Source organism: Myotis lucifugus, unplaced genomic scaffold (assembly GCF_000147115.1).
Source record: "Myotis lucifugus unplaced genomic scaffold, Myoluc2.0 scaffold_23, whole genome shotgun sequence".
Lineage (NCBI taxonomy): Eukaryota > Metazoa > Chordata > Mammalia > Chiroptera > Vespertilionidae > Myotis > Myotis lucifugus.
In genome coordinates, this window is record NW_005871071.1 from 6,062,192 (window position 1) to 6,076,505 (window position 14,314).

Consider the following 14,314-nt stretch of genomic DNA (forward strand, 5'->3'; position numbering starts at 1 on the left):
CCCCCCCCACCTGGCCCTGTCCCAGATCAGCCCCCCCACCCCGATCAGGGTCAGGACAAGCAGGCCAAGTGCCTGCGGCCCTTCCCGCTGGCTGGTCCCACCCCCAATGGTCCCTCACCAGCCCATTCAGCCTGCGGCCCCTCCCCCCAGTCAGCTCTGCCCCCGATCGGCCCCCCACTCCAATCAGGGGCAGGGCTGGCTGGCCAACTACCTATGGCCCCTCCCCCAGGCCACTGGCCCTTGATAGGCCCCCACACCCCATTCAGGGGCAGGGCTGGTCGGCCCATAGCCCCTCCCCATGGCCGGCCCCACCCCTAATCGGCCCCCCCAATCGGGGGCGGGGCCCACTGGCCAATTGCCTGCGGCCCCTTCCCCCACTTGGCCCGGCCCTTATCGGGCCCTGATCGGGACGGGCCAGCCAGCCAACCTCACACCATCTCCTCCTCTCCCCAAAATGCCCGGCCCTGATACACCCCCATTGGGGCCAAGCTGGCCGGACCCCACCAGTGCACGAATTCGTGCACTGGGCCTCTAGTATAAAATAAAAGCAAACATATAAGTAAACATGTATAATCTGTGGTTTGGCAAATTTTGCTACACTTTAATAATGTTAAAATTGCTTTTAATAGTAAAAGCCTAATTATCTGACTTACAAGTTATTTTGCTTTCTGAAATCCTTTCCTGTGAAACTCCTAACTGCATTCCTAGGAGAAAATAAGCAGCCAGTATTACACCAGCTGTGCCAATCTAATTAAAACTAATGATAAATGTCAAAGACGGAGTGAAAATAATTTGATAAGCAGTGTGGAGCAGGAAGTCTCTAATACCCACCTTCACCCTATTGTCAAAGAAATAAGCAACTCCTTAGGAGGGAGACCAGAGGTGGAGGACACACATTAGAACTGATACTGTTTTCCATATGAAAAGAGAGAAGGGCTGTGGAAATTAAAAGAAAGGACAAGATGTGTTACTTTGATGGAGAAAGACTTGAGATGATGCTTCATTTTATTTGATTGAATGTGAGGAACAATGGAAAAGAAGGGGAAATTATTATACAGCATGACAATATGACAAAATAAGGAAGTACTGTGAGGGTGAGTTATGGTATGGAGAAAAAATCATGCAGAGAATGAATGATAGGGACCCATGTCAAAATAGTTCATATGATCCCGTATGTTAGTAGAGAATTATTTCATATAGACATATCTCAATTTAAACAGATCTCATTGGTCACTATCATGAGGTCTTTCCTGGCTAGGTTCCCCTTGTTATTCTGTATTTTTGTACCCTATTCTTTATAATAGAGATCATAAAGTAGACTGTTTGACTGACTGTTTAGTTCTAAGTGAGACTTTCGGGGAGAAATATTCTTCCTGGTAGGAAGACTTGGAAAAAAAATTTGTTAAATATATTTTTATTGATTTCAGAGAAAAAGGGAGAGGGAGAGATAGAATCATCAATGATGAGAGAGAATCATTGATCAGCTGCTTCCTCCACACCCCCTACTGGAGATTGAGCCCACAACTCATCATGTGCCCTTGACTGGAATCGAACCTGGGACCCTTCATTCTGCAGGCTGATGCTCTACCCATTGAGCCAAACCAGTTAGGGCAAGACTTGGAAAGCTTTTTTCCTCTTATGAACAGTAAATTTCATGTCAATACTGGGATATTCTGAAAAAACTAGACTCTGTACTCCAAATCTTAATAGGGGTTTTTATAGATAATATTAAGTATTTTTGAGTGGCTACTTCTGCCTTGAACTATAAAATATGCAAGAACTATGGAGACTACATTTTGAATTGTTCTACTGTAGCAAAGAGAGTTTTCTTTAAAATATCAGGTTTTACAGAGAAGAAAATCATAAAATCCTTAATAAAAAGTACTTAGATCGGCACTTAATAGACTTCTGAAAGTTGGGTTTAACAATTATTTTTCTATTTTAGACAATACACCATTTGAAAAATTTAAGAAAAGGACAAAGGAGGTCTTCTGTTCTTGTAACTCACACTGAATTAATGCCTGATCAGATGACAACGCATGAAGTACAAAGACACATTTCCCATCATGCAAATGCACTGTGCCATTTTCACATTGCAGCGAGCATCAATCCTGCCACAGGTAAAGGATAGTAAAAGTTTTCTTTCTTATAAATATGCTGAAATAAGGTAAATAAATAAAAAAGTGAGACTACTTTTATAACCTGTTCTTTATGTTAATATTCCATTTTGTCTTAAATATCGATTATGTGATTCTCAGGGAATAACTTCAGGTAAGTATTTTGAGCACCTTTTTCTGTCTAGAATACAGCAGGGGTTCTCAGTAAAGTGAACTTTATTTGAACTTGGGAGCACAAGTGGTGGCGGCCTGGTTAATTACTGTGATTTATCCCCTTTTTATGTTTTCACTGTTATTCTTTCTACTCAACTCTTCTTTATAACGATCTAAATATATTTTTGCATACTTTTCCTTGTGTCTCAGCATGTCTTGTTTTCTACTTCCATAGACTTTCTTGTCTTACAAGAAAGATATGTCTAGGGAAAGATATTTTTTCCTTTAACCTTGATATTTTCTTTTTGCTTTTTTGTCCCATGTGGTTGAGAAGTATTTTGATGCAGGTCCAGTGTTGGCAAAAGCGTATTTGAAAGCTTTTCTTTAAGGGCATTGTTTTCTTTCTGCCTGAAAAACATATGAGAAGGCCTATATATTTCATTACATTGCAGGTAGAACTATAGTTATATAAAGTTGTAGTCATTTAAAAAATATTTTTATTAATTTCACAGAGGAAGGGAGAGGGAGAGATAGAAACATCAATGATGAGAATCATTGATCGGTTGCCTCCTGCATGCCCCACACTGGGGATGGAGCCTGCAACCTGGGCATGTGCCCTGACTGGGAATTGAACCATGACCTTCTGGTTAATGGGTCAATGCTTAACCATTGAGCAACACCAGCCAGGCTAAATTTTTAACCTTTTAAAAAGAACCTTGCATTACTGTCATGAAGATGTAACTTTAAGCAAAATGCAATTAGTGATAGTATGCAGTAAACTCAACGCATATTAGAAAGCTTGGCTTTTTAACTGTACACACTATTCTAATGAAATGGAATAGGATAGAAGGATTGTTCCCTGTGATAGATGATTTTCATATCACTTGAGTCTAAGGACTGCATATGTTCATCATTTTGAAAAAAATATCTAACATTATGCATTTGTAGTTAGTGTATGTAAATACAACATAACATCTAGGGTGACCAAGTTGATTGCTAAATGCAAATAACTTTGTACTATAGGACTCTTCTCCACCTTTTTTTTTTTTCAGGAAAATTTTTGAACCCATAGTAAAGCCGAAAGCATAGTACAACAAATATCCATATACCCTTCACCCAAACTCATCAGTTACCATCTTATATGTATGCTTTTATTCTCCCTCTTCTGCCCATATATGTCTTTGCTCCCTCCTCCCACATTTTTGGCTGAGCCACTTGAAAGTAAAGTTGTCACTGACATTATCCTTCATTCCTAAATATTTTACAACATTACATAAATATTTCAAAATACGTCTTCTAAAAAAAGAGGAGTTTCTTCCCTAACCATAGTACGGTTATCACATGCAAGGAACATGGATAAAATAATATCATCAAATATATAGCTTATATTAAAGTCGATTCTTTTTTTTTTAATGTTTTTGGTTTTATTTCTTAAAGTCAATTCTTTTTTTTATGCATTTGATTGTTATTTATTTTTAAGCTCCTCTAAACTAGAATAGTCCCTCTGTCTCAGTTGTCAAAAATAGTCTCTCAGTCTCAAAAAAGTTATCTCTCAGTTACTTTTAGAATGTCTTGCAGTTGTTTGAGTATTTGTTCATGATAAGAGTTAGGTTAAACATTTTTAGCAAGAATACTACATAGGTACATATGGGATGTACTGGTTTATAAGATTAATTTACAAGTCTTCTTTTACATGATTTGTTTTATTTTACTCAGAAAACCAGGACTGCCATCCAGGAATTGGCAAGAAAGAACAACATGGAGCTTATTTAAGAAAGATATTTATTAATAGAACACTACTAGAATATTCTGTGCTCTTATCTTTAGATTTTCTCTTTTTTTAAATAGAGGACAATGGTTTTTTCTTTCTTTCTGTTGAATAGATTATTTATAATGTACATTGGAATTAAAGAGATTAATTTTTTGAGTTATACTATTTTATATGAATAATTTATATCATGAATTTCAGTTACCTCAAATGGAGAAAACCTGATATACTTAGAATTTTGCCTGCCTTCCTGTGTTCTTCCTTGTCATTATTTCCCCCCAAATTTTTAGGAAAGTTTCAAATATTCAGAAAAGTTGGAAGAATAGTACAGTGAACACTCAGTTCTTCCATTTTGATTCAATAATTGCTACCATTTTGCAACAGTTGCTTTATTCTGTCTGTATACACACACATATATGTTTACGTTTGTGTGAGCACATGGGTGTGGACTCACTTATATATGTGGGCACGTGTATGTAAAATTTTTTTCTTTTAAAAAAAATTCTTTATTGTTGAAAGTATTACATAGTCCCCCTTTTTCCTGCATTGACCTCTCTAGTCTGCCCCTGCCCCCTGTGTAAATTTTTTTCTGAATCTTTTCAACATAAGTGACACATATCATGGTACATCACCAATATATACTTTAGCAAGTGTCTTCTAAGAATAAGGAAATTTTTTCACATAATCACAATATCATTATTATACTTAAGAAAATGAGAAGTAATTCCATAACCTCTAATATTCAGTTCATATTTAAATTTAAATTACTCCAGATATCTCAGCAATGTCTTTTATAGTTGCTTTTCTGTTTAGCTTTTTGTTCTTCTGTCCCCAAACCAGGATTCAATAAAGGTTTGTACATTTGGTGTATTTGGTATTTAATTAGTAATTTAATTCCATATAAGTCTATGTCATTAGTTCTTAATATTTATATTTATCATTAAATTCAGTTAAATTTTTTACAAATCCTGCTAGAGTTAGGTTGACTTGTTTAGCTCTTTTTTCTGTGTAGGTATGGAATTGATCTTTATCAGCACTTACAATATGTTTAAAACCATTAGAAATTCATATTGAAATCTTTTTTGTTTTCACAGATATTCCAAGTGCCTTGGTTGGCACTGTATTTAACATTGATGATGGAAATGGTGGCTTTGTGGTTCATTGGTTAAACAACAAGGAATTTCATTTTACATTATCTACTGAAATATTTATGCAGGAGTTACGAAAACTTGCTGAAAAGCAGGTAGATCATGAAAGCGATGCAGATAAAGAAGACGAGGAGCATTCACAGGAGGAAAGAGAGAGGGGTTTACATATGAAACTAGACCATGGTTAGTATCTTATATTCAGGTTTTTCTTTTTTTCAAAGTAACAACTCTTTGTGGTGCTACTTTTAGTTTGTAATTCTTTCTTTCTGCTCTCCTTCCTTTTGACTTTTCCATTCATTCAACAAATATTTACTGAGCATCATATGTTTTGTTATAATATATTGCTTTGAGTATTGTGTTATTTTGGAAGCCATATCACTTTTTGGGGAATAGATTTTGCTAATGGTTATAATGGTAGTCTGAATTAAATTTTGATTTTATCCAAAGTAAGAAGTATAGTAATTTTCCGTTCAGACCAGAAAATAGTTTCCTTCTTTGCTTTTTTTCTTGACCATAATTTTGAAAAGGAACTTATAGTTTCTAAAGACGGTATGCTATTTATTTGCAGTCTAGTACATAAATGAATTTTTATAGTATTAGTAGTGTGTACTAAAACTTGTATGTATTGATACAGTTATTTTCTGATTCAGAGTTATCCCTGGACAGAGAATCTGAGGCAGGTACAGGATCATCAGAACATGAAGATGGAGAACGAGAGGGAAGTCCTAGAACCTATTCATGGTCTAGTGCACCAATGCCACTACCTACTGTGCTGCTTGATCGGAAGATTGAAATGCTGCTAACTGAATGGAATAAGAATCCTGACATGCTTTTTACTATACACCCTGTAGATGGCACCTTTCTAGTGTGGCACATAAAGTACTTGGATGAATATAATCCTGGAATATTTAGACAAGTCCAGGTATATTTTATTGACAAAACAATTAATACATTTTATATAACTATAAAAGGAAGCAGATTATATGCAGATTTAACAGGTTTTCAGAATTACTCAAAGATTTTTTAAAAAAAATACATTTTTACTGATTTCAGAGAGGAAGGGAGACGGAGAGAGAGAGAAACATCAATGATGAGAGTGAATCATTGATTGGTTGCCTCCTGCACGCCGCCTACTGGGGATCAAGCCTGCAACCCCGGCATGTGCCCTTGATCAGAATTGAACCTGGGATCCTTTAGTCTGATGCTCTATATCCATTGAACCAAACCTGATAGGGCAAAGATTTTGTTTTTGATAAGCAACTGAGAAGGGAATACTTACATTGCAAGCTTGAATAGTTCAAAGTAAAATGAATTGGGCTTGAAATGTGTTACTGAGTATTTGAATATAGGTATGTTGATATTTTTTTGCAGTATTTTGAATAAAGTAAGAAATTACCCTAAAAATGTGATTCAGGATGAGCCCCCTCCTTTCACCCCCTGAGTATATTAACTAAGTCTAGCTAGCTTTATCTGTTATTTTTTTGAAGTTTAGATGTGGTTGTGGTCATTTATTTGTGCAGGCAAGGCACTTGAACCTTTTTTTTTTTTAAATATATTTTATTGATTTTTTACAGAGAGGAAGGGAGAGGGATAGAGAGTTAGAAACATCGATGAGAGAGAAACATGGATCAGCTGCCTCCTGCACACCCCCTACTGGGGATGTGCCTGCAACCAAGGTACATGCCCTTGACCGGAATCGAACCTGGGACTCTTCAGTCCGAAGGCCGATGCTCTATCCACTGAGCCAAACCGGTCAGGACAGCACTTGAACCTTTTTTTCCTTCAGTCTTCTCTTACACTATGACAGTGATGGCAAACCTTTTGAGCTGGGCGTGTCAGCATTTTGAAAAACCCTAACTTAACTCTGGTGCTGTGTCACATATAGAAATTTTTTGACATTTGCAACCATAGTAAAACAAAGACTTATATTTTTGGTATTTATTTTATATATTTAAATGCCATTTAACAAAGAAAAATCAACCAAAAAAATGAGTTCACGTGTCACCTCTGACACGCGTGTCATAGGTTCGCCATCACTGGATTAGACCATAAAAAGTTGAAATTATAGTTTTTGCTAGGAAGCTTAGATTTGGCATTTTGAAAATAGAAAATTTTTGGAAGACTTTGAGAGGAGGCGCAGACTACTTACACTTAATCATATACTTGTGTTTTTCAGGTTTCTTTTTCTTCTCGGATTCCTGTTGCATTTCCTTCTGGTGATGCAAGCTCTCTTAGTAAAAATATCATGATGTATGCCTGCATAAATGCTACAAAAGAGTCTCACCCCACTCTGCTATACCAAGACATGATGGCTGTAGGCAGTCCTCACAGATCACAGTCACACTATAGATCACACAGTACAAATATGAACATTCTAGCGCCCACAGTAATGATGGTCTCTAAACACATAGATGGTTCTTTAAATCAGTGGGCAGTCACTTTTGCTGATAAGTCTGCTTTTACCACTGTTCTAACTGTATCTCACAAATTTAGATATTGTGGTCATCGATTTCACCTCAATGACCTGGCATGTCATTCAGTTTTACCACTGTTATTGACATCATCTCATCATAATGCTTTGTTGACTCCTGACTCAGATTGTCAATGGGACTCAGTCAATAAATTGAGTAGGATAATGGATCCTGTAAAACATACAAAAGGTTCTTCGAAACAACCTCTTAGAAATGCAGCCACTCGTACATTTCATGACCCAAATGCAATCTACAGTGAACTTATTCTATGGCGTGTAGACCCAATAGGACCTTTGTCATACACTGGAGGAGTATCAGAATTGGCTCGAATTAACTCTTTACATACTTCAGCCTTCTCTAATGTAGCTTGGCTTCCAACTCTGATTCCCAGCTATTGTCTTGGTAAGTTCATTTTAATTGTGAACTTAATAAAAGCATTAAACTGTTATTTGTTATCCACCAAATGGTTTATACTTGTCATTATTAGGGGGATTTTAAGTAAGTATTCAGAATGTAGGGATCAGATTTATGTTTAGAATTTCTAGACATTTGTTTTTAATCTTTTCCCTCTCATAATCTAGTTTCTCTTGAAATTTTTTGCCAGTAATTTTTTATCCATTTATTATATGTGCTTAATTACGATCTTGACCATGATTATGCCTAAAAAGAAAAGTATGAATATTGTTTCTCATACTTTAGCTAATAATAATCTACATTATAATGCCAGTGTTTACTTTTTCAGGCACATACTGCAATTCTGCAAGTGCTTGCTTTGTTGCTTCTGATGGCAAAAATCTCAGACTCTATCAAGCTGTGGTAGATGCAAGGAAATTACTAGATGAACTGTCAGATCCAGAATCTTCAGTAAGTATTTATTAAACTTTATTAATATAGCTAAGCTGATAAGAATCATTTTTTTTTACTTTGTCTAGGATCTTTATTTGTTGGTGGTTAGGAAATAAGCATATGTTCTGGGCTCTGTATGACAAATTCATTTTTTTAAATTTGTGTTCTGAAGTACATGAATTAAAATTATAGTCTACACATCACACTTCAATACATTTTACATTTAAAGAAATAAATTTTTCTTTTTCTAAAATATGACAATTTCTTTTTGACTTTTTTTACTTTTTAGTTTGGTTCTGTTAGTCTTTCTAAGGCAGCTTTACTAATGTCTGTGTTAAGGTTAGAACATTTGACTTTTTTTTAGCTTGATTGATTATTTTAAAAAGTGCTATGGTTGGAATATATTATCAGTGGGAGGCAGTATCTCTGGTAGTTCTGCATATGAACTAGAAATTACGTCTATTAGTTAATATTCAGATTTGAATAGTGGATTGTCTATCTATATTATAAAAGGCCTGTGGCCCTAACACTGTAACGACCAAAGACCAGCACAGGTGGGCGGGGCCACATGATTTTGCTGGGCTTCTAGTTTACCTATAAAAACATGCCTCTTTATAGAACAACTCTTCTAATAAAATTTTTTCCAATATTTAAAAGACTTTTTGAGTGTCTACTTTGTGCCTCTAAATGTGTAGAGGACACAGATGATAAGTTTCAGTGTCTGCCTTTAAGAGCTTTTAATTTAGTTGAGGATAGAAATCCTATATAATAAAGATGTAATATGCAAATGCTTGTTACGTAACGACCAACAGCGTAGACCGGATCACGGATCAGCAGGAGGTTGGGGCAGCAAGCTATGGGGGGGGGGGTGTGCGGGGGGAGCTACAGGAGGGCGGCAGCGAGCTACTGGCTACAAGTGGGTGGCGGAGAGCTACAGGAGGGGGCAGGGCAGCAAGCTATGAGAGGGGGCAGGGGAGAGGGGGCTGGAGGGAGCTACAGGAGGGCGGCAGCGAGCTACTGGCGCACGGATTCGTGTGCAGAGCTACTAGTTATTAATAAAAAGTTAAGCAGTTTAAGGCAGAAAAATTGTCTGAGGACTGTTTGTAATTAATTGTTTAACAGATGGCACCAGAGTATTTTATAATTCAGAAGGTAGAAATATCAGTTTAGGGTAGGCATAGAAGTCTTCATTAAGGACAGTATTTGGATTTATTTGTGATGGCTGGATAATATTTAGAAAGACAAATTCTTTTTTTTTTTTTTTACCTGAGTGAGAGAATGGCCTGATAGTAAGTGTGGATATAGGAAAGTATATGTATAAATAAGGCTTGTTCCAGCAACAGTGAGAAAACAACTTGAACTGGATGGAGCCAAAGGTTTAGCATCTTAAAATTATAGAGTCAAAAGATACTTTAAAGGTCACTTAGTTTAACCAGCCATCTGATGCTTTATACCCCTCTACCACATTCTGACAATTTGTCATCTGGCTTCCAAAAAAGGAAAACTTAACTCTAAAGGCAGCTCATTCTGTCTGAATTACCCTCACTGTTCTATCAGAATTACATTTGTATTTCTTAAATTGTATTCATTAGTCCTAGTTCCATTTAGAATAAGTCTAAAGTTCTTTTCCTATATTTCACCTCAGATATTTGATGACAACTATCTTGTACCCTTGAATTTTTACATCTGACTCTGGTTAGGTTTCTTATATCGCAGTCTTATGGCCTCTGTCATTAAATACTATTGTGTTTTGACAATCACACCACCTCCTTTGTATGTAATTGATTCATATTGAGCTGACTCTCAAATATCCCCAAGTTTTTGTTTTTTTGGCCAATAGCCATTCTATATTTGTGTATTTGAATTGGGCCCAAATGTTGGCCTATTTTTCCTGTTACATTTCATTTTGTTAGGCTCAACTTAGCAATACAACTTTTTAGTATATTTTTGAATCCAGATTCTGATATGTTATTATTGTCTGACTTACAGGATCAGCTTATTTGATGAATGTTGTATCTACATCTTCATCTAAGTCATTTATTACAGTTTTAAACAGGACAGGCGTGAAGAAAGAGTCTAGTAGTGTACATTTGAAATCTTTTTTCGTTTTTATTGTCTGGAATATTTCTCCAGCTGTCCCAAAGATTTCCATGAGGCAGCTTGTTATATACTTTGCTGAAATGAAATACACCCTGTCTGCCAAATCTTCTTAAGTGAAAAAAAGGAAGTGAAATATGTATGTTATGACTGTTTTAATGGATAGTAGATTGAATGTATACAACCTGTTCTCTCCTGATGACAACATTGTACTAAGTAGACATCAAGCACTTTCTGTTTTCTTTTTTTGAAAATTGGAACATTTGCCTTTTTTAGTCTTTTGGATATGACATTCCCTATGATTTCTCAGGAAACTTCCTATGTTGTTCATTGATCTCATTTGCAAAATTCCCCTAACCTGGGCATTATTTTTCCAGAAAATATAAATTCATTTAGAGCAGTTAGACACATTCTTGCAACTTCTTTATTTATCCTGGCGTTCTACTTCCACATTACCAATGCACTTCTTTTTTTATTTTTATTTTATTTTTATTGAATTTTTACAGAGAAGAAAGGAGAGGGATAGAGAGCTAGAAACATCGATGAGAGAGAAACATCGATCAGCTGCCTCCTGCACGCTCCCCACTGGGGATGTGCCTGCAACCAAGGCACATGCCCTTGACCGGAGTCGAACCTGGGACCCTTGAGTCCGCAGTCCGACGCTCTATCCACCGAGCCAAACCGGCCAGGGCCCAATGCACTTCTTTTCTTAAACCTTCCATTAAAAAAAATTTAGAAGTAATACTTATCCATTATAGAAAATTTCTACTTTTGCAAGCTAAATTATTGAAATAACAAATCAGAGACTAAGTAGGAATCATGGAGTTCTTTATTCTCTGGACTTTATTAACATTAAACCACCAGCCTCTGTTAATGATCTTATTTTTTCCTTTATCTCTATACTCTGAAAACATTAATTTATTCATTGCCTTAGTTATTTTTTAAATAAACTTTTAATTCCAGAATAGTTTTAGATTTACAGAAAAGTAGCAAGTAAAGTAGAGTTACCAGACTACCCCACCGCCAGCTTTCTCTTACATTACCAGGAAACATTGGTCACAACTAATAAACCATTGTTGGTATGATAAAATTAATTAAACTCCAGACTTTATTAAGACTTAACTGATATTTCCACTAATGTGTTCCAAAATCTCATCCAGAAAAACACATTGTGTTATCATTAGTCTTCTCTGATCTGTAAAAGTTTCTTCAGTTTTCTTTTTCTTTTCTAATATATTTTTATTGATTTCAGAGAGGAGGGGAGAGGGAGAGACAGATAGAAACATCAATGATGAGAGAGGATCACTGATCGGCTGCCTCCTGCACACCCCCTACTGGGGATTGAGCAGAAACCCAAGTATGGGCCCTGACCAGGAATCAGCCATGACCTCCTGGTTCATAAGCAACACTCAACCACTGAGCCACCCCGGCCAGGATCTTCATCAGTTTTCTTGCTCATGACTTTGACAGTTTTGAGTAGTATTGGTCGGATATTTTATAGAATTTTCTCTCAAATTGGGTTTTGTGCTATTTTTTCTCATGGTTAAACTGAATTTATGAGTTTTGGGGAATACCACAGATGTGCAATACCCTTCTCATCACTTTATATGATGGGTACATGCTATCAGTGTTTGCCAGATTTTCCCAGTATAAAGTTATCGTCCTTTTCCCCTACCCTTTCATGCTCTATTTGGAAGTCATTGTGCCACTAGGCACATTCCACACTCAAGGGAGATGGGGAATTAGGCTTCACCTCTGCTTGGGGAGTAGGGGCCATTAACTTCGAATCTTATTGCTATAATTGGGTTTAAGTTCTGTCTGGCTATTTTTCCCACTATTCATTTCATCTGTTCTTTTTTCCTCTTCTTTTTCTGTTTCTTTTGAATATAGTATTTTCTTATGCTTCTATTTTATCTATTTTATATGGGTTTATTAGCTACATCCTATGTGTTTGTTTTTAGTGGTTTGTCTAGGGCAGTGATTCCCAAAGTGGGCGCTACCGCCCCCTGGTGGGCGCTGCAGCGATCCAGGGGGGGCAGTGATGGCCACAGGTGCATTTGTTTTAACTTTTTTTGTATTACCTTTCTATTCTGAGTTCAATAAATAGTTTCATAATTTCAAACTTCAATGTTTCTAATTTACACCTTTCTTTACTATATTTTACGAAAAAGGTAGAAACATTAATACATATATCTTTCTGTTTAATTGCTATTAAAATTTAAAAAAATTAATTTCCAGGGGGTGCTGAGTAATATTTTTTCTGGAAAGGGGGCGGTAGGTCAAGTAAGTTTGGGAACCACTGGTCTAGGGTTTCCAGTATGCATCCTTTATCTCCAAGACAAGGGAAACACAGATTCCAGTTTGGTATTGTATCATTGTGTAACGATGCCAATTCAGTCATAATACTCCTTGGAACCTAAATTGTAATTGTACCGTCAGTACTCATCACAGCAGGGAAATTGGGGGACGGGGCGGGGAGGAGGGGAGAAACAATTAACATAACAGAAAGCTGTTCCTGTTCTTATAGTCACAAAGCCAAGGTTCATCATTGTAGCCTCCTCCTCCCACCACCAAATTCTGCATTCCCTTGGGTGTTTTGTTTTGTTGTGTATTTTTTTCCCCCTTTGTTTTTAACCTGGTGGAGTGGCCCAAACTTTCCCACGGGAACCAGGTCCTTTGAGGTCCTGTCTTTTTTTAGTTGCTGCTGTTTCCCATCAACATTTTAAATAGGTATGGGAATATCAAGAAATCCTTGAATTTCAGACACAGTTTTTTTTTATGTCCACATTTTGTAGTAACAAACCAGGATCATTCACCCTGACCAGTCACTCTTCTTTGTACTAGTATGTTGGTTAAGTAACATGAGTTCAAAATAGTCAAGTGCCTGCCTCAGCTTTCAGGTTAAAGTATAATGGACCTCTGACCAGGTTCCCTGACAGAAATGTTTGGCTTTTGAGCACCAGCACTCTTCAGGCACATCAAGTGCAAGATTGTGGGGACAGGGAAAAAATTATATAGGTGCGTTGTTGGGTGTAATAGGAAGAGGGGGTTACTTCTTCCTCCCCTCTTTGGTCTGCAGATCTCGCTGTGGAGAAAATGGCATCTTATTGATCATCAGTTTAGGCATATACTGTAGCATGGAGGCAGCTCCCCACCACATAGGGTATTACCCCCAGCTGGTGCTGTATTTCAGTAGGCATTCTCCTGTGCTGTGAAGCCAGCTGCTCTCAGGTGGAGAGCCACTTGGTTAAGCCCCAGCAAGTTTTGTGGAATTAGATTTGGTACCATATTTCTTCCAGATGGGCTGGAATTAGGGTGAGTGAGTGCTAAAAAACAGTAATCAAGATAATTACTATTTAATGCAACATTTTAAACAAAATTAAAGCAAAAGTTCCATGATGAATTAAATGTTAACATTTTAAATAAAGACAGGATCTAACAGTACCATGGTGAACCATATCAGATCCTGAGGCCAAAAGAAGATTATTTGCTCTATAATCATAAGTATATTAAAACTGACAACACTTATTTTAAGTGTAAATATTTATACTAAAACCAGAATTCATTATAATTTTTATTTTTCTGGCATTAGTATAAGCCATCTTTTCAGGAATATTATCAAAATGTCTGTATGGAGCTTTAAGGTTGCAACATGAAGAAGACATGTTAAAAGATGCCTTGAAGTTATTTATTTACTATTTATGTAAACACTTG

The 14,314-nt window shown here is 36.7% G+C and overlaps 1 protein-coding gene across 2 annotated transcripts in view; it reads left to right on the forward strand.

The window, feature by feature from the left end:
* The window catches only part of DMXL2 (Dmx like 2), a 113,030-nt gene that overhangs the window by 29,251 nt on the left and 69,465 nt on the right, over positions 1-14,314 (forward strand). For both annotated transcript variants that reach the window (XM_023751643.1, XM_023751644.1), the window contains exons 5-9: positions 1,946-2,120; positions 5,133-5,369; positions 5,837-6,108; positions 7,363-8,059; positions 8,400-8,521. In XM_023751643.1, coding sequence (XP_023607411.1) covers positions 1,946-2,120; positions 5,133-5,369; positions 5,837-6,108; positions 7,363-8,059; positions 8,400-8,521 — 1,503 coding nt within the window. The remainder of the gene's footprint in view (positions 1-1,945; positions 2,121-5,132; positions 5,370-5,836; positions 6,109-7,362; positions 8,060-8,399; positions 8,522-14,314) is intronic.